The sequence below is a fragment of the Myotis yumanensis genome, unplaced genomic scaffold, assembly GCF_028538775.1.
Source record: "Myotis yumanensis isolate MYYU_CA2020_CCGP unplaced genomic scaffold, mMyoYum1.0.hap1 SCAF_5, whole genome shotgun sequence".
Taxonomy (NCBI): domain Eukaryota; kingdom Metazoa; phylum Chordata; class Mammalia; order Chiroptera; family Vespertilionidae; genus Myotis; species Myotis yumanensis.
Genome location: NW_027223756.1, coordinates 19922798 through 19941282, shown reverse-complemented (window position 1 = coordinate 19941282; position 18485 = coordinate 19922798). Strand labels below are relative to the sequence as shown.

The window sequence follows — 18485 nt, the reverse complement described above, 5'->3', positions numbered from 1 at the left end:
CTGGTGGGGTTGGCAGAGAGGGGCAGAGGCTGCCGGAGATAGCCCCTCTTTCCTCTGCAGCCCCCCTTGCAGGCTGCTATCTGGGGGCAGCTGGGCCTTTCTGCTGGATCTCCCTCCCCTTACAATCCATGTTCTAGTCTCTCCTTTTTTTCTGGGGTGCCCTCCCTATCCGGGGTTAGGTCTGGCACATCAGAGTTAGAAGGAAAGAGAAATAGTTGTCCAACTTTCCTAAATGTTAAAGCTAAACAAAGCACCGAAAAGGAAAAAAAAAAAAAAGACTTATAAAAATATAATGGGGTCACCCCCCCAAGCTCCCACATTATTTGCGGTACATGAAATGTCAAAATATAATGAACAGACTTTCTACACATTCCCATTTCTTACCACCCGTATATATCTAAGCTGCAGCAGCTTCAGTACCCGCCTCTCTTAAAACTTCACTCTGCAGAACCACCTGTAATAAATTCATTCATTCCACCGACCCCACCTTCCCAAATATATAGCCATTTGCAATTCCAAAGAGACTTTCCAAAAAAATAGACATTTGAAAAAGTGCATCTGTTTACACTCAAGTCTATGCACACTATTTCTTGAGATTATTACTTTTTTTTTTTAACCATAAAAAAGATTGCATATTGGCAATATAATGAGAAGATCATGGTGGCGTTTCTGGGTGGCGGTGGACGGTAAGGGGGTGCGTGCTGGAGCACAGAAGCGAGAGGGCGCAGAGGGGGCCGAGCGCGAACCTTAGCCTGAGACGTGAGGACTGCGCAGGGTTATCTGCATTCTCCATCCTTGCGCCTCTGAAATGTCCCATCTCCTTAGTCACTCCCTTCTGCGCTCCAGCTCTTCCCACGCGCACTGCCACGCTCTGGCCGCACAGCCCTGTGGAAGCAGAGGCGGAAGCTTTGGCATGTGTCCACCTGGGTGGGCGTGAAGATAAGCATGGCGTTTGGAGGGGTGTGAGGCGGCCACACACCAGAGCAAGATTATTTGTGACTGTTTCCACTCTGGGAAAAAGTGTCCATCACTTCCGTGACTTTAACAATTTAAGCAGTTACTAGGCTGATAGGTTAAGAAACATCGTTTGTTCTTGTGGGTTTGCATTAATAGTAAGCATGAATATATATCATATATTACATTGCTTTCCTTCTGCTCTGGGGCAGGCTGCACTCTCCTTCCAAACAGGAAAACTGCACAGCCCGTGGACCACCCCCGCCCCCCAGAAAAAACCCCAACCCTCCCTTCCTCCCCACCCCTCAGTTCCTATGTTAGAAACCCCCTCCCCCCAGCTCCCAGTGGTTAAATAGAGAGTGCCACATTGTAAGACTCATGCATCGCTGCCTCTTGCTATCGCACACGGTGCAGAGAGAGAGTGGGATCTTGTGTGCGTGCCCCGCCCTCTCCCGCCTCTTCCTCGCCTCTCAGATGCCTGTGCTGGTCCTACCGCCCGCTCCCAGCCTCCCCCGTCCCAGACCCGTCACTGGTTGTGGACGTCCTCCCTGCGGACGATCTTGTAGATGATCCAGTAGAACATGTTGAAGATGAGGAAGGCCATGGGGAAGCCGATGCGCGATACTTTGTCGATCTTCTTGGCCCTCTGGATGAAGAGTTTTCGCATCTCCTCCGGGGTCTTGGACGGCGCAGGAGCGGGGTTGGTGGTGTTGTTGTTATTGGCGCCCTTGACCGAGATGCCATCCTTGGCCTGTAGACAGGCTGGGCCCATCCCATAGGCAGAGAAGTTGAAGCGGCCCTCTCCCGCCTCATCCTCCTGGAATAGATTCAACATGGGGCTCTACTTAAAATAAGACAGGGGCTGGGCACCCTCCCTGCAAGGCACTCCCTGGGGCCAGGCCATGCCTTCTGGCCCTCCCGGCCTCCCTGCCTCCCTGCACCACTCCAGGATTCTGAGGCTTCCTGGCTGGCTGGGGAGTTATGCCTTATAGAGGGGCGCCGCTCGAGTGCCTTAAACAGATGCAAACCAGGGGATAGAAACGAGGCATAGGATCCTGAGACGCGAGTTCGCCTGTAAGCTCTATTACCTTCTCACTGTAGGACCTTAGGCAAGTCACTTTCTTCTGTGAGTCTCAGGGTTTATTTTATTGCATTTTTACCTACAAGTGGGGGTAAGAGTCATCTCACTACCTCAAAGGTTCTTTTGCCCATCAGAGGTCAGAGATGAGTACACACTCAGGATGCTGCTTTATTGGAAATCCAGGGGACAATTTGGAGAGATCCCCTGCTTTGCTTCTGTTGCCTCCTTGCCCTCCTCCCCCACCCCCATCCCCAGTTAATATCTTCTTGTGTGTGGGTGAGGGTGAGGGGGTGAATTGTCCAGCAGGGAGCAAGTGCTGTGGGCCTCACCTGCATTTCTTAAGCCGGGAAGCCACAGCTTCTTCCTACTTCCATGTCCCCATATCCCTGGCAGTTGTGGCCTCAGACATAGCTCTGGGCCTGTATCAGGTTTTCATTCAAGGCCCTTCATTATTTGGCTCCCACTTACCTTTACAGCAGTGGTTCTCAACTTTCCTAATGCCGCGACCCTTTAATACAGTTCCTCATGCTGTGGTGACCCCCAATTTCATTGTTACAAATTGAACATAATTAAAACATAGTGATTAATCACAAAAACAATATTTAATTATATATGTGTTTTCCGATGGTCTTAGGCAACCCCTGTGAAAGGGTCGGGTCGCGACCCACAGGTTGAGAACCGCTGCTTGACAGGCTTTTCTCTCCCTGTGCACACCTGCCAGCATTGTGGCACTTCCTGAGTCATCCCTGTGCACCGCACCTCCCTTAGGCTCACATTAACACGCCTGCTGCCCTGTCTTTCTCGTCTCTCCCTCCCTGAGCTAAGTCATCTTGCCTGGATCAGAATCATGGAGGCCCCATTGTCTGCTCTCATCACGTGTAGCTTTGTGTTCTATCCATGTGAGCTCTGAGGGAGGACCCTGCCTGCCTATCCAGTCTCATCTGTGCCGTTGTCTCCCTGGCATCCTGTGCTCCACTCACCCTGAAACATTTCCATGGGGTCAGAAATACCACACTCGCTCTCTAACTCCGGGCCCCTGCTCCATCTGTCCTCTCTGCCTGGGGCACACTCCCACCTTCAGTCCTGCTTCCAACTCCTTCTCTTCCACTGAATTAATTTGTACTCAGAAGCCTTTGAGCCCAGAAATAGGCTAGGAGTCCCTGCATGTTGTCCATAAGGTCCCTGTACACTGCCCCCTACCCCCTTCCTTGAAGCTCTTAACACATTGTATTCCTCAATTGATGTCTACCTCTCTCATTATACTGTAAGCTCTGTGAACTCAGAGTAAAGTCTATCACATTCATTGACCCCTCAACACTGAATGAACATATGAATAGGGCAAGATCACTTAGCTCAGAAACGGAGAGATGAGAAGGATGAGGGCAGCAGGCATGTTGGTAGTGAGCCTAAGGCAGGGAGTTGGGGATGCACAGGGGCAACAGAGAAAGTGCATAAATAATAAATGAGAAGATGGCAGCGTAGGTAAAGGCCGGTACTCGCTGCCTCCCACCACCACATCAAAATTACAACTAAATTACAGAACAACCATCATTCAGAACCACCTGAAAGCTGGCTGAATGGAAGTCCTACAACTAGAAAAGTAAAAAAGAAAGCACATTGAGACTGGTAGGAGGGGCAGAGGCATGGAATGGGCTGGTCCAGCATCCACGTGTACCATTTTTTTTTTAAACCGCAGAAGCCACTGTGAGGAACAAGGAGTCCCAGCCCCACACCAGACTCCCCCACACCGAGGGTCCCAGAGCTGGGAAGAGAAGTCCCTGTAACTTCAGGCTGTCAAAACCAGCAGGGATTGTGGCCGAGGACACAGAGGATGCCCGAGACCCAGGTTTTTCTCTTAAAGGGCGAGGCATGAAGTTACTCAGGCTCGCTTCCTCTGAGCTCCAGCGCCAGGAGGCACTGGGAGATCTAGACACAAAGGGGGGAACTGGATTGTCTGGCTTTGAGGTAGGAATTTGGGGTGGCTCACAGGGATCATTGTTCCTATGCCGAGACTTTCTCTGCCCCAGGGCTGACTGGCAACCATATCTGAGCCCCATCAATCTGGAACACACTGTTTGCTCTGCCCTGGTGATTCCCTGAGACCCCGCCCCATCCAATTTGTAGCCCCACCCAAGCTGTATGCAGCAACTTTTCCATATGAATGGCTTATCTTGGCTCAGGCTTCAGACTTTGCTAATATCTCTCAAGCTGCATTTGGTATCAGTGTGCCCCAAACTTATCAATAAAAGGCCCAAGACCTGGCACCAGCACCAGCCTGCTTTGCTTCACAGCTAGGCCTCACCTGGGCACTTCCAAACCTGATACAAATAGGAGGAATCTACAGATCTCTCTGTAGCTCCTGCTGGGTGGCCTCAGTCAATGACTGACTTTGCACCTCCTGAGAGGCCCCAGAGCCAGTGCACCTGGTAGACAGCTTCAGACCATAGCAGATTACAACTTTACACATCCACAAGCAACACTCAAGGGGCAGACTCAGCACCAAAGCCCCACTGAAGCAATCCTGCTCCATAGGAGTGTCTCCTGCACAGCAGCTCTCCCACTGTAGTCACAGCTTGTCCTCACAGCCAATTGGCTTGGAGGTCAAATCCTCCCAGTGACACCCACAGCAATCAAATGTGAAGATGAGGCTGGAGAGAAGAGTGGGTTCTCTGATCCTCCTGGGGAAGTAGCGATGGACCAGGTGTGGGGCCAGTTTGCTCCCACAGGCTCTCCAGTGGCATTTGGTGGTTGGTGACTTTTCAGAGATGGCCTGCCAAATATTCAATCCCTTAGTGAGAGAATCCTCTCAGGGGAGGATCTTTCCTGATGCCCCTTTCTTGGAGGTAGGAAGCAGAAGCCTGGAATGTGGACATTCTACTCTGAGATCTCACCTTCTGTGGTACAGTTCCCCTCTGGAACCACGCCCACTGAAATAGTGCAGCCTTGCAAGAAACACTAATAAGCACCTTGCAGCCTGCCATGCTTTGGGTTTTTAGCTAGTCATTATCTTGGTGCCATCAGCATTTGCTCCATCAGTTCTGTCTTCGGGTGCAACCTGATAATTTCTGCAGTGTTATCACAGTTGAAAGAGTGACTGCCTATAGACCCAATTGGGGCCTTATTTATGGGAGAGGAAGCCAGGACTTCTATGACTTTAATTCCTGTTTCATGCCTGCCTTTCCCACTGAGAAGGATGGTCCAGCAAAACAAGTATCACAAGATAAGGCTGCCACCAGCTGTCCCTCCTCCCTCGGGCAGTGACCCAAGGGCCTACCTTGTGGTGTCTTCGCTTCCTCCTGAACCGGAGCAGCTCTTTGTGCTGCCGAGACACGAAGTTGACAGCAGCATACTCAAGCAAGGCAGAGAACACAAAGAGCAGGCACACCGCCATCCAAATGTCAATGGCTTTCACGTAGGACACCTGAGGCGGGGTGGGGGAAGAACACAAGGGAGTGAGGGTAGAGGAGGGTGGAATATTGAGTATGGTGGAATGTTTTCTGCTGCTCAGTAACTCCTCTCATCCCCCACTGCTGTCCTCTCCTCAGCTGGGATATTAGGGTGGAGGCTACAGAAAACAAAGAAAAACACATCAAGAAGGACCGGGCAGAATATTGGGCACAACAGAACACGGTGCCTGGACGAGTACTGGCAAGAGGAGGACGGTGGGCCCAGGATTAGTATTCAGTGGAACAGAATGCTGTGTTTAGTCTCAGGGTGAAGGAATGGGATGCCACACCTAATGTCAAAGTGGAGATTGCCAGGAAATTGTGGAGTAAGAGCTTCAAAAACTCGCTCCTCCATCAAAGCCACAAGAGAACCAGCAAAAATGGTCACAATAGCCCTGACTGGTTTGGCTCAGTGGATAGAGTGTCGGCCTGCAGACATAAGGGTCCCAGGTTTGATTCCGGTCAAGGGCATGTACCTTGGTTGCGGGCACATCCCCAGTAGGAGGTGTGCAGGAGGCAGCTGATCGATGTTTCTCTCTCATTGATGTTTCTTTTTCTTTTTTTAATTTTTTTATCAGGGAATCAAAACGTTTATTTTCATTCTTACAAATTCTATAGCAGGGGTCCTCAAACTACGGCCTGCGGGCCATATGCAAATACAAATATTGTATTTGTTCCCGTTTTGTTTTTTTTTACTTCAAAATAAGATATGTGCAATATGCATAGGAATTTGTTCATAGTTTTTTTTTAAACTATAGTCCGGCCCTCCAACGGTCTGAGGGACAGTGAACTGGCCCCCTGTTTAAAAAGTTTGAGGACCCCTGTTCTATAGAAATAAACCCAAATGAAACAGATATGTACATATACATATGTACAAAATTTTACTTCTGAAAAAGAATCTATAAAAGTAGATGGTTGAAAATAAAACAAAATGAAAAAAACAAACAAATAAACATAAATGGATTTAAAACCAGTACTATGAAACTGATTTTCTCCAAGTAAAGTAAGAGTAATTTTAAATTGATGGTTGTGGCTGGTTTTCCAGGTTATTTACATATTTTATTGTGGTCATCTATATCATCGATGTTTCTAACTCTCTATCCCTCTCTTTCTCCCTTCCTCTCTGTAAAAAATCAATAAAATATATATATTTTTAAAAAGGTCACAATAAACTTTTTTCAGAACTCTGGTAATTAGCCATTAGACAACTGAATCTCACTGAGAACAGCAAGCTTTTAGTATTTTAAAAAGCAGCTTCATTGAGATATAATTCACATACTGCACAATGCACACATTTAAAGTGTTCACTTCCATGATTTTTTATACATTCACAGATAATGTGCAACCATCAGCACAGTCCATTTCAGAACTTTTATCACCTCAAAATAAAAACCTAGTAACTTTTAGCTGTCATCTCTCTATTGCCCCAATTCCCCTACCCCGGTCCTAAGCAGCTAGTAATTTATTCTCTGTCTCTATAGATTTCCCTGTTCTGGACATTTCATATGAATGGAATAATATGTGACCTTTTATGACTAATTTCTTTCACTTAGCATAACATTTTCAAGGTTTATCCACATTTTAACATGTATTAGTATTTCATTTAAAATATATGTATATATATTGATTTCAAAGAGGAAGGGAGAGGGAAAGAGAGAAACATTAATGATGAGAAAGAATCATTGATCATCTGCCTCCTGCCCCACACTTGGGATCAAGCCTGGAACCTGGGCATGTGCCCTGAAGGGAATTGAATGTGATCCCCTGGTTCATAGGTCGACGCTCAACAGCTAAGCTATGCTAGCAGGGCAGTATTTCATTTTTAATGGCCAAATAATATTCCATTGTATGAATCTACCACAATTTGTTGATTTATTCATTAGTTGATGGGCATTTGGGTTGTGTCTACCTTTTGACTTTTACGAATAATACTGCTACAAACATCTGTACAAATTTTTGTGTGGACATATGTTTTAATTTCCCTTGGGGCTTTGTGGTGTTTTAAATTGCCCCATTTCTATCCCCTTCCCTCAGCTCCATGCCAGCCTTGAAAACCAATGTCCTGGCAGCCACTGATGGGGCAGAACAGAGTTGGAGCTTGTGCAAAGCTCCATCTCCAGAGGACTGTCATTATTGGACCTAATGCGGGGCTCACTGAAAATTGCTGGCCCAGTGTGACAACCTCTCCCTGGGAGCATTTGATGAAAACAGTGACAACTGTTGAGCATCAGGTAACCATCGAGGCAAACAATAGGTTGATCAAAAAGCTTAAACAGGAAAGCTAGGGGTGAGATGTCCACAGGGGGCTTGAAATTACGGTGTTATTCCTAATTTAATAATAATTATTCAATTAATGTTAATTTTTTAGATGTCATAATATCATTATGATCCCTATTCTTTATTGTCATGATGTGGGTAGGTTTCAAATACTTGAGCAAAAACTTCATCTATCTACCCACTTCCCTTGCCCATCTACCTATCTATATATAGAGGGACAGAGATGAAGGGAATGAGGCAAAATGCTAACAATTGGAATGCAGGTAAAGGGTGTTATAGTGCTCATTGTGTGTTATTTCAGTGTTTCTGTATCAAAACAGAATGTTAAGTGTGGCATTAATTGGACATTGTGCAGCACATTGCATTTAAAATGAGGCTGAGGGAGCAGAGGGTGGTGTCTGGCATTGGGAGCAGTGCAGAATGTTGCATCTAGTGTTGGATGGATAAAGCAGAATGTGTCTGCAATGACAGCAGGGAATGTAGGCGGAGGCAGTGCCTAGCATTAGAAGAGAGCACAGCAGAATGGGGCACCCGGCATTCACAGCGAAGGGAACAGAACCTTGGATCTTGAGCACGGGGGAACGGAGGAGTCTGTGATGTTTGGCATTAATAGTAAATGAAGCAGCACATTGTCTGATGTTACAAGTGAATTAAGCAGAATGTGAGCTCTAGTGTTAATAGTGAAGGGAACAGAATGGTACATTCACAGCAAGGGTGACTGGAGGAGAGTTAGTGTCTGCTGTCAGTAATGAATGAAGCGGAATACTGTGCCTGGCCTTGGAAGAATGGAGCAGAATGTTGTGTCTAGCCTAGAACGAATGAAGCAGAATGCGTACCTGGCATTACTAGTAAACGGAGTGAAATCTGCGGTCTAGGGTTAATAGTGAATGGGGCAGCATACAATTCAAGAGTTAATAGTGAATGTGCTAGAAAGTGGTGTTTAACATTAGAAATATAAGAATCAGATTGAGGTATGTGTAGAGGAGGGTTAGCGTATCAGGCATAACATGAGGCTGCTATCTTACAAAGGACCTGCTTGCAAGGCTGGCCCTTGGAGGACATCTGGGAACTTGGAATTGGGGGTAGTTCCCACTTTCCCTAACTGATAAGCGTGCTTGGGCTGCTTGTACAAACAACATGGTTTATGCTGAACATCTGTTTTCCTTCTGGGGGTCTGGAATTTTGTTATGTGCTAGGCACCCAGCACCCAGTAAAAACCTCCAATAATGAATCTTTAAAAAAAAAATAAGTTTTTTTTATTGATTTTAGGGAGAAGAAGGGAGAGGGAGAGAAACATCAATGATGAGAGAGAATCATTGATAGGCTGCCTCCTGCACACCCCCTACTGGGGATTGATTTCACAACCTGGGCATGTGCCCCAACTGGTTCATGGGTCAAAGCTCAACCACTGAGCCACACTAGCCTGGCCCAATAATGAATCTTAAATGAATCTCTAAACACTTTCTCTTTCTGTCTCTCTGGGCAGAAACATTTCACACTTGTGCTGCCTTTCGTTGCTGGGTAAGAGGGTGCTCTCTCTGGTCCCTCATGGGAGGGAGGGAGAGAGCAAGGAAGCCTGCCCAAGGATTCCTCCAGACTCTGCACATGTCACTTTCCTTGTCATCTAGCTGTGCATCCTGGATATACCACTGTAAGATGTCTTAGCCTTGAGTACAACTATATGCTGAGTCTTTGAGTCCTTTCAAGTCTCTGAACATGGGGGTGGTCTTGGAGACCCCCAAGTCAGAGTATCTACATTAATGGTGAAAGGGGTGGAATGTTGTACTCAGCACTAAAAGTGAATGGAGGAGTTGAGTGTTAACAGTAAATGAAGCAGAATGTGTGTCTAATGTTGGTAGAGAATGGAGCAAAAGGTGTCTGGGGATTGCATTGAACAATTGCAATTGTTCTTCCTTCCTTTCTTCTTTCTTTCCTTCCTTCCTTCCTTCCTTCCTTCCTTCCTTCCTTCCTTCCTTCCTTCCTTCCTTCCTTCTTTCCTTCCTTTCTCTCTCTCTCTCTCTCTCTCTCTCTCTCTCTCTCTCTCTCTCTCTCTCATTCTTCCTTTCTGTCTTTTGCACTTGTATTGAACATAATGTTAACTCTGCAGGAAGGTTTTGGTGAATCAGAGTGCTGGATCCTGCCAAGTGTGGTAGATAAAGAAATAGTGACTAATTCCTCGCGTTGTCCTTATCGCAGGCAGGGGAGGGAGATGAGTGTCCTCCTACCTGTCCAGGTGCTCCGTGCGCTTGGGCAGTGGGACTTACCTTGGGCAGGGACGCTCGGGAGCCAGAGCTCTGGGTGGTCATGGTGAGCACGGTGGTGATGCCCAGGCCCACACGGGCTGGTGCAGCATCCATGTTGATCCAGAAGGAAATCCAGGAGAGGATGACAATGAGCAGGCTGGGAATGTACATCTGGATCAGGTAGTAGCCCATCTGTCGCTCCAGGTGGAACCGAGCCTCAATGCAGGTGAATTTACCTGCAAGAAATTATAATGAGAAGGCAAAGTAGCCTAGTGGACAGGAACAAGACTTTGAGGTCAGAACAATCTTGTCTATGGAAAATTGGGGATGATGATGAAGATGACAATAATAATAATAATAAATACCTACCTCACATGTTTACTCATATGGTAATTGTGATGAGAGAATGAGATGGTGCCTATAAAGAACTTAGCACAGTCCTCACACATCATTAGTGCTCGGCAATGTCAGTTGCGATCCTCATCCTCACTATTTTGTTGCAAAGAGTGGGCCTAAGTGGACCATTCTCTTTCCTTCTGCCAGTTTTCTTCCCAAAACATGACTTGATCCTGTTACTTCCCTTTGTAAAACCTTTCTTTCCTTCCTTCTCTCCTCATACAAGAAGGTCCCCATTACCTGCAGGGAAAGTTCAAACTCTTTAGTCTGCCTTTCACAGTGGAGCTCTGCCTGTGTTTCCATCCCACGTCCCTCCTTTCTTCACCTTAATCGGGACCACCTACACTCCATCCCTTGCCTTGAGCAGTTCCTCTGACATAGAGACACCAGAGGTCCTCCCAATACCAGCTCTTCCTTCTGCCTTAGGAATTGGGTCCATTTCGAGTTAGGTACCCTGCTGCCTGGAATAAAGACTATCTCCCAGCTTTCTTTGTAATGAGCTGGGACCTCAGTTTAAGTTACTTGCTCCAGGACTCACAGGAAGAAAGGGTCGGAGCCACTTTAATAAATATATAACCACTAGTAATAAACCCAGAGCTCTATCCATCATGTTGAAGCAATGACTGAATGAATGTTTGAGATGATCTCTGGCCCTGGTGGGGGTGGGACCTGCAGAGGGTGGCCCCTCGCACCTACCTGTGTTGTAATGCTTGGTGCAGTATCTCAAGTCCTTCTCCTCCTTCAGGATAAACTGAGGCAGAGTTAGTCCATCTGCCACCTGCACAGCTCCCTGCTCCTGCCACTCAAAGATGAGGTCATTCATGGTATAGCCAACTGGGATGGGATCAGAAGAAGAAGAAGCAGTCACCACCCAGAAGCACTTATTTGAGGCGTGTCTGGCTTTAGGGTTAGAGAGAGAGGCATCAGGCACTCGAGGGAACTCATGAAACCATGTTGCTTCCTCCCCCCTCCACACAGGAAGATAAAACTGGTTTAATTGTTTATATTTACCCCACAACCCTTCTCCCTCTCTCCCTACAACTCCCAGCACCCTACCTTAGCGTGTCCTGTTGCCCCTGCCCCTTACCTCCTGGTCAAGTTTAGTTGACATCTGCTATTCCTGCCTGTACACCATCCTTGCAAGCTCCCTCTTTTGCTCACAGCAGACTTTCCTCAGGGGAATGACTCTACGGGATGCTTTTGAGGTGGGACTATCATTTGGGGGCCAAAGTGTGAGCTAGGCCACGAGGCCTATCAGACTCTCTGCCCCAGGACTTTGGCCCTTGGGTGAAGTCACAGGAGGCTCAGAGTTGGCTGGTGCTGATTGTCTCCAGAGGTGTTGCTCCGAGGGGAGGACCCATTAGTCCCTGCTGCCTAAATGCTCTGCCCCAGTTTCTGTACTTCTGGTTTCTCCTACCAGTCCATGAGGAACCACCATATCTTTTCACTTAATTCTATTTTAAAAATGCGTCTGATTGCTCTCTGGCTTTACAGTCAAAGAATCCAGCTACCTACCCCAGCTGTTAAAATCCTGGTTCACTTGATCTCCATAAAGCCTTCTCCAGTACCGTCCCTCCTTCCCAATCAGAAGGAAGCCCGCTTTCTGCCACGAGGCCACCCTCTTTTCTACTTCTAATAGAACACTTACCACTCGCTGCCCTGTGTTAGCCAGTCATCTGTCTCCCTGCTGGAGGGAGCATTCCCTTAAGTTCAAGGACCATGCCTTATTCCAGCTATTTCCCTGTCACTCCCGGGGAGCATGTTCATGAGGGACAGGGGACAGTGCCTCTTCGGAGAATGCTGCTGGCTCCAGTGCTGGGCCTCAGACAATATAAGGGGAGTTATATTTCTAAAGCATTTTCTAAGAGCCAAGCCCCTCATCTGGCCGTTTGAGCTATTGCAGTAATCTCCTGGGGCCCAGCGGTTAGGAGCAGCTGTGTGGGGATTTCTGCCAGTCCTGTGGGTAAAGGGGAGACTGGTTCTTTCTAGAGGCCTCACGTGAGGGACTCACAGCTTTCCAGTTGCATGATACATGTCTGGACGTCCATGGGGAAATTCTTCAAGTCCATGGGGCAGGCCAGCGTCAGGGTGATTCTGGGGAGAGAAGGGAGTCGAATGACGCTGGGTCCACAGACCAGGGAAGATGTGCCTCCATTCTAGTTACTACCAGAAACCACTTAACTCGGAGAGGTCAAGGGGTCAAGGAGGTCAGGGAATCAACATATGTACATTTCCACACTTCAGATATGTAAATGGTTCTCAGAGAGATGAAGGTCACAGAGAGTCAATAGAACTTCTGTGTTTCTTTGGAGTCTGTCTGGCTCCTAGGGGCCTGCCTTTAGCAAGGTGCCCGAAGACCTGGAGGCCGGGGGCTGCCCCCCAGTCCCGCTCTTCTGCAGAGGCCTCGGGTAGGGGCAGGGCCTGAATGATCCTTGAGCAGCACCAGGCCTCAGGCATTCCCACGTGCACTGGCAGCAGGTGCCGCCAGTGGTTCTTGACTCCCTCACTTCATACCCTAGGCCAGTGGTCGGCAAACTCATTATCAACAGAGCCAAATATCAACAGTACGATTGAAATTTCTTTTGAAAGCCAAATTTTTTAAACTTAAACTATATAGGTAGGTACATTGTTATTAACTTAATTAGGGTACTCCTAAGGCTTAGGAAGAGCCACACTCAAGGGGCCAAAGAGCTGCATGTGGCTCGCGAGCCGTAGTTTGCCGACCACTGTGCCTAGGCTCATCAAAAGTTATTTCAAAAGATCTCCAAACAGCTGGTGTCCAAACACAGCTGGCTCACATCTGTGGGCTCCTGCTGGTGTCAGCTGGGAAGTGGTGGGCACCCCTGGCTTCTGGGCTAGCTGTTTATTCTGGGTTGTTCAACCCTTGCAGAGGGCTGCAGCCTCAGACCCAGAGGAAGCCCCCTTAACAGAACCCTCGGTCTGCAGCTCCAGCTGGAATACAGGTTTCTGCTTGAATGGCCTTTGCCAACATCTGAGCACCTGCTGCAGGGGATGGAGAAGAAAGAGCCTTAGATCATCAGGCCAACTCCCTCATTTGACAGGTGAGGTGCAGAGGAGGGTAGGGAAGGAGGGACTTGTGTAAGCCGATGGCTCAGGCAGGATTTAACCAGGTCTCCCAGTTGGGATGCTGAGCGTGGATGCTGGCTGGCTGGCTTCCCAGCACTGCTGTCCTGAAAGGCACCGAGTTGGTAGTGATCACTCAGTGCTGGCACCCTGGCTGCACGTGGTGAGGCACCAGGCCCTGTGTGAACCTCTGCCCTTTAGCTCACACCCACAGCTCCCTTGTGGGTCCCTTCATGCACAAAGTAGAAGCAAGAGGGGGAAAAGGAGAAGGGAAGGGAGGGGGAGATGAGAGAGAGAGAAGGGAAGAGGAGGAGGGGGAAAGTGAATGCAGTTGATTTCTTTAAGGTGGGGCAGCTGTCACACTGGGTTAATTTCCTGAAGTTGAATGACCTTGGGAATATCACTTTCTGCTGATTTGTTCCTCTGTCATGCTGCACTGGGGCTTAGCTTCCCAGAGACATGAAACTAGCCTGGCAGCAGCAAGAACCAGGTAGGGTGACCCTCCCTGACCGCCAGCCAGCCACCCACGGTCTTGGTGCCATTTCCTGAGCTCACCACCCTTCCAGTCTGGATGGGCACTGGGTGGGGTGGGCCCCCAGGTTTGGAAGGCGTCTGCCTCCGGTTCCTCCCAGCCTTCCCCTCTGTGGTGCTACTTTCCCTGCAGAGATTTCTAAGCCTCCTCTCCCAGCCAGTCTGCTTTTCGGCCACATCTGAGGATTGGGACCTGTGCAGCCTCTCCTATGAGCCTGGACATTTAAAGCTCACCTTCCAGCCCAGTGGTTGAGCACTGACCTAGGAACCAGGAGGTCATGGTTCAATTCCCAGTCAGGGCACATGCCCAGGTTGTGAGCTGGATCCCTAGTAGGGGGTGTACAGGAGGCAGCTGATAGATGATTCTCTCTCATCACTGATGTTTCTATCTCTCTATCTCCCTTCCTCTTTGAAGTCAATTCAAATAAAAACAATTTTTAAAAGCTTACCTTCTAATGGAAATGAAAAGGTTTAGTCCCCTGAGGAATGGGAGGACGAGAAGGGGGAGTCATTTAGGATCAGTGCTCCCTTTAAACCCTTCCAAATAAAAACATCTTCATTCAGCAAATATTTGAGCGCCCATTGAATGCCACACCCCTGTTCTTTAAGGTTCTGAGTGGACATCAGATTAGCTCTGGGAACTTTGCTAAGTACTCAAACTTTCAGCTCCTCACTTGTCTAATCTGCAAAATGGGCACAATAAAACCTACTTCATTGGGTTGTGAGGAGGATTAGAAATCATCTGTGTAAAGTACCCAGCCTAGTAAGTACATTTCAGTGAATGGTGATCTATAAGAATCATATGGACATTAGTCATTTTCTTCATGTCTTGGGGGACAAGATTGGGAATTGGGTGGGGAGGGGTAGCAGGAGACTCTGAAAGTTTGCCTCTGACCAGTATCTGCAGGAAGCTAGGGAAGGGGGCTCAGCTTCCTGGACCTGATGCAAGGTAAGGCGGATGGGAAGCATTTCCAGAAGGGATGGAGCAGCCCTGACTGGTACCTGTGAGCAGTGCCACTCATTGGCAGGCCATTTATGGTGAAGTTGCTGGAATTTTTCAGGTTTTGTGCCTTTGCTCCTGCTATTTTAAAAAATTTCAGTAAGAACATTTAACATGAGATCAACCCTCTTAACAAGTGTTGAGGCATTCAATACAGTGTTGTTAACTATGGCACCGTGTTGTCCAGCGGTTCTCTAGAACTTATGCATCCTGCATAGCTACATGCTCCTGCTATCCATTGTTACCTTTGCACCCTCTTTTTCTTTATCAAAATTCTGGGTAAGGGTAGGGGCCTAACTTTAACCCACCTTCTCCCAGATGCTTCCTGAATCTCCCTGGTTAGAATAAACCACTTGCCCCTAGGACTTTGCCGGGTATTTTATTCGCACTTGCTGAGTGTATGTTTCAGGCTGGCTCTGCCCATCTGGCGAAGGTGTCAGGTTGCCAGGGCCCCTTCACCTGTTTGACCCGCCTCTTTTGTCTGCTCCCAGAAGACAACGGGGCAGGGCAGGTTCTGAGGATGGAGGCGATGAGCCGTGGGCTCACCTGATGCTGTAGAGGACGTTCCCGCTGCGGGAGATCCGCAGCAGCTTGTTGTCTGTGGTGATCTCGTGGAAGTGGGCCCCCTTCTCATTGGCGAAGAACAGGTCGGGTTTCCAGATGGAGTCCAACATGGACGGGTCCAGGTCCAGGGAGTCGTCGGGGTATTCGTTGTAGGCCAGCCGGGGGTCGTTCCACTGCTGCCGCAGAAAGATGTTGACCCTGTAGTCCTGCAGCCGGGGGACAAGGGTTAGGCCCTGGGTGCCAGCCCTCCAGGGCCCAGGTGCTTCCAGCCTGTGTCCCCCAAACCCGCTGGAGGATGTGGTTCCCGTATGGTGGCAGCTTAGTGGGAGTCGGACATCAAGTCCGTGCATCAGGCAAAACCATAGGAGTCCTAACTATCCCAGAACGTTCTCTAACTGCCCCATCGCGTATATTCAGCTTGAACTGAGATTATTTAAATGTTATTCTTTCTTTTATGAAATTAAAAAATATAAAGTTCAGGCTGATATAAGTGCCTGTTTCCATCCTGTTCGATAGGAGAGGTAGTATGTTACAGATAAAGTTGAAGTTCCCCTTTTATCATCAACCTGTCAGTGCAGTAATTCTCACGTGCACCCTGGTTTGAGAGCTGCTAGTCTAGACAGATTGAGGGACAAGAGGAAAGACTAAAAGCTGATGCCTGGAACTAAAGTCCTTAGTTCCCATTCACTACCTGTGAAGCAATTAGTGGTAGGGCTAGGTCTCCAAGGCTGGGAACTGGGTAATAAAATGAAGAAATAGTTGCAAAGAAAAGTTTTAAATTTTTGTTAGCAAGGCATTATAAACCTGGGTCCCATGTCTATCATGACACTGCAAGTAAAATTTAGGGTACATCTGAGATTTTCCCAGGAACAGGACCATAGTTCTCTCTATTGGATTCCCACAAGAGTTTAAAGTCCTCCAAGATGAATAACCTCAGCTCAAATCCAACTTTAAATGCTTTCCTTCAAGACATGAGCTCCACTCATGAGCACCCACTGCCGATCTTTCCCGGAAGGTGCCATAAATGAGATGTGCTGTATTTCCTTTGCGGTGCTGCTTCTAAATGCTGATTACTCAATCTGTCATCAACAGGAATGAACCAAAACGAACATCCCCCCTCCCCGCCCTCCCGCCAAGTTCCTCCCAGCAAAGGCCTCATTCCGTTTGCCTACAGAAATATCAATAGCTTTATAAATGTTCCAAGGTATTTTACAGGATTGTTCTATAATTTAATTGAAGCCTCTCCCTCCAGTCCCATAGAAAATGACATTTAGTCTCATAATCTCATGTCTTATACGTCCCTTGGTGGAGGGAGAACTTCAGGCCAGACCTAGGTGTTGACAGTCAGAGACAGCTCCTGGCCTGGCCCCCTCTGACCAGGGGTCTAGAAACAGCTTTCTCTCCTGGATTTTACAGGAGAGAGAGAGAGAGAGAGAGAGAGAGACTGACTCTAAGGCAAGTCCTATCAGAGTAAACATACTATGAATGAATGGTTGGGCAGAAAAAGCCTTCAGCCCCCAGCTGTGCTTTTGGTGTTCTTGCCAGTGACATGTCAAGCCTGTTTACGTGGCTGGAAGGAAGAAAAGAAAGTGGCATTTCTTAAAATGATCTGTTAGGCAGCAGGCGCTGTTCTAGATATTGTCACATACATTTAATCATCAAAAACCCCCTAGAAGTTAGACATCCAGATCCCCATGGCGAGGAGGGTAAGGAAGCTGAGGTTTAGAAGGGCTGAGAAACTTGTCCCAGGCCAGGGCTAGTAAGTGGCAGAGCTGGGCTCTGCATCCACAGCGTCTGACCCTCCATGAGCACATCCCCCCCACGGGGTGGAGAGCCGGCTCTGTGCCTGGCTATGCTCCTCCCATCCTCACAGCCTAGTGGATTCTGCCTGCTCAGCTTAGCCTTACCTCCTGCAGGAGCCTTCCTGCCCTCAGGCTTTCCTGATCCCTTCCTTTTCTGATCTCCCAGCAAAACGGAATCACCAGAAACGTTTAATTTAGCACTTCCTCACTGTGTGTGTTTTATCTCCTCTCCTTGATGGGCAACAATTTGAGGGAATGAACTTAAGCTTATATTTCTCCCGCACCAGCCCACCTACTCACCCAGTCATTTTCTAAGATCACACAGCAATTCAGGAAAGGACCAGGGATTAGACCTGAATTGCTCCTCTGGGTCTCAGTGTTAAAAAAAAAAAAAAGGAGCTAGGCTAGATGGTCTCTTAACAACCCTTTCAAATCTAATCGCTAATTGTTATTAGTTTTGTTTGTGTAATTAAGAACATTTAACTGAACATCTAGTAAATGCCAGGCACTGTTCTAGGCACCAGAGAATATACTGAGAACAAGAAAGACATACTTATGCAGACACAGAGCCTACAGCATAACGTCTTCACCGCACTGAGGTAAGGGCTCTGTAGGGATTAAGTACAGGGAACTAGGGAGAGAGAGGAGACAGCCTCCCCATCTAGACTTGGGGGTGGAGGGCAGGGAAGGCTCCAGGAAGACACGGTGAGACCAGATATAGTTGAGCCAAAGAGGAAGGGCATTTAGGGCAGTTGGACCTGTTAGAGACAAAGCAAGAGTGTAGTACTCTGGAAGGACAGCAAGTGAATGAGGTGGGGAGGGGAAGCAGGCAGGGCTCAGGAGCCTTCCTGAGGACTTTGGACTTCATCCTGGGAGCAATGAAGCAATGAAGAATTTTAGCTATGGAGGGACATATTTATGTTTTCATTTTATTGCTGATATTTCATTTTTATTTTTTAATAGGAAAAGGACTGTATTTATTGATTATATACATCTATTAAACTGGTATATAGTGGATACTTTAACATACTACACATCATTTAACACTCATATCATTAAAAACTAGCTTATTATTTCCATTTTACAGTTCTTATTCCCATTTTACAG

At 47.8% G+C, this 18485-nt stretch overlaps 1 protein-coding gene across 2 annotated transcripts in view; it reads right to left on the bottom strand.

The window, feature by feature from the left end:
- Nucleotides 1-1323: 1323 nt before the first annotated feature.
- The window catches only part of GLRA1 (glycine receptor alpha 1), a 62940-nt gene continuing 45778 nt past the window's right edge, over nucleotides 1324-18485 (bottom strand). The window contains exons 4-9 of one of the 2 annotated variants that reach the window (XM_070417105.1): nucleotides 15559-15782; nucleotides 12409-12491; nucleotides 11094-11231; nucleotides 10023-10237; nucleotides 5310-5456; nucleotides 1324-1795 (exon numbers count right to left, since the gene is read on the bottom strand). In XM_070417105.1, coding sequence (XP_070273206.1) covers nucleotides 1481-1795; nucleotides 5310-5456; nucleotides 10023-10237; nucleotides 11094-11231; nucleotides 12409-12491; nucleotides 15559-15782 — 1122 coding nt within the window. In that variant the 3' untranslated portion in view covers nucleotides 1324-1480. The remainder of the gene's footprint in view (nucleotides 1796-5309; nucleotides 5457-10022; nucleotides 10238-11093; nucleotides 11232-12408; nucleotides 12492-15558; nucleotides 15783-18485) is intronic. The other variant, XM_070417106.1, reaches the window with a different exon arrangement.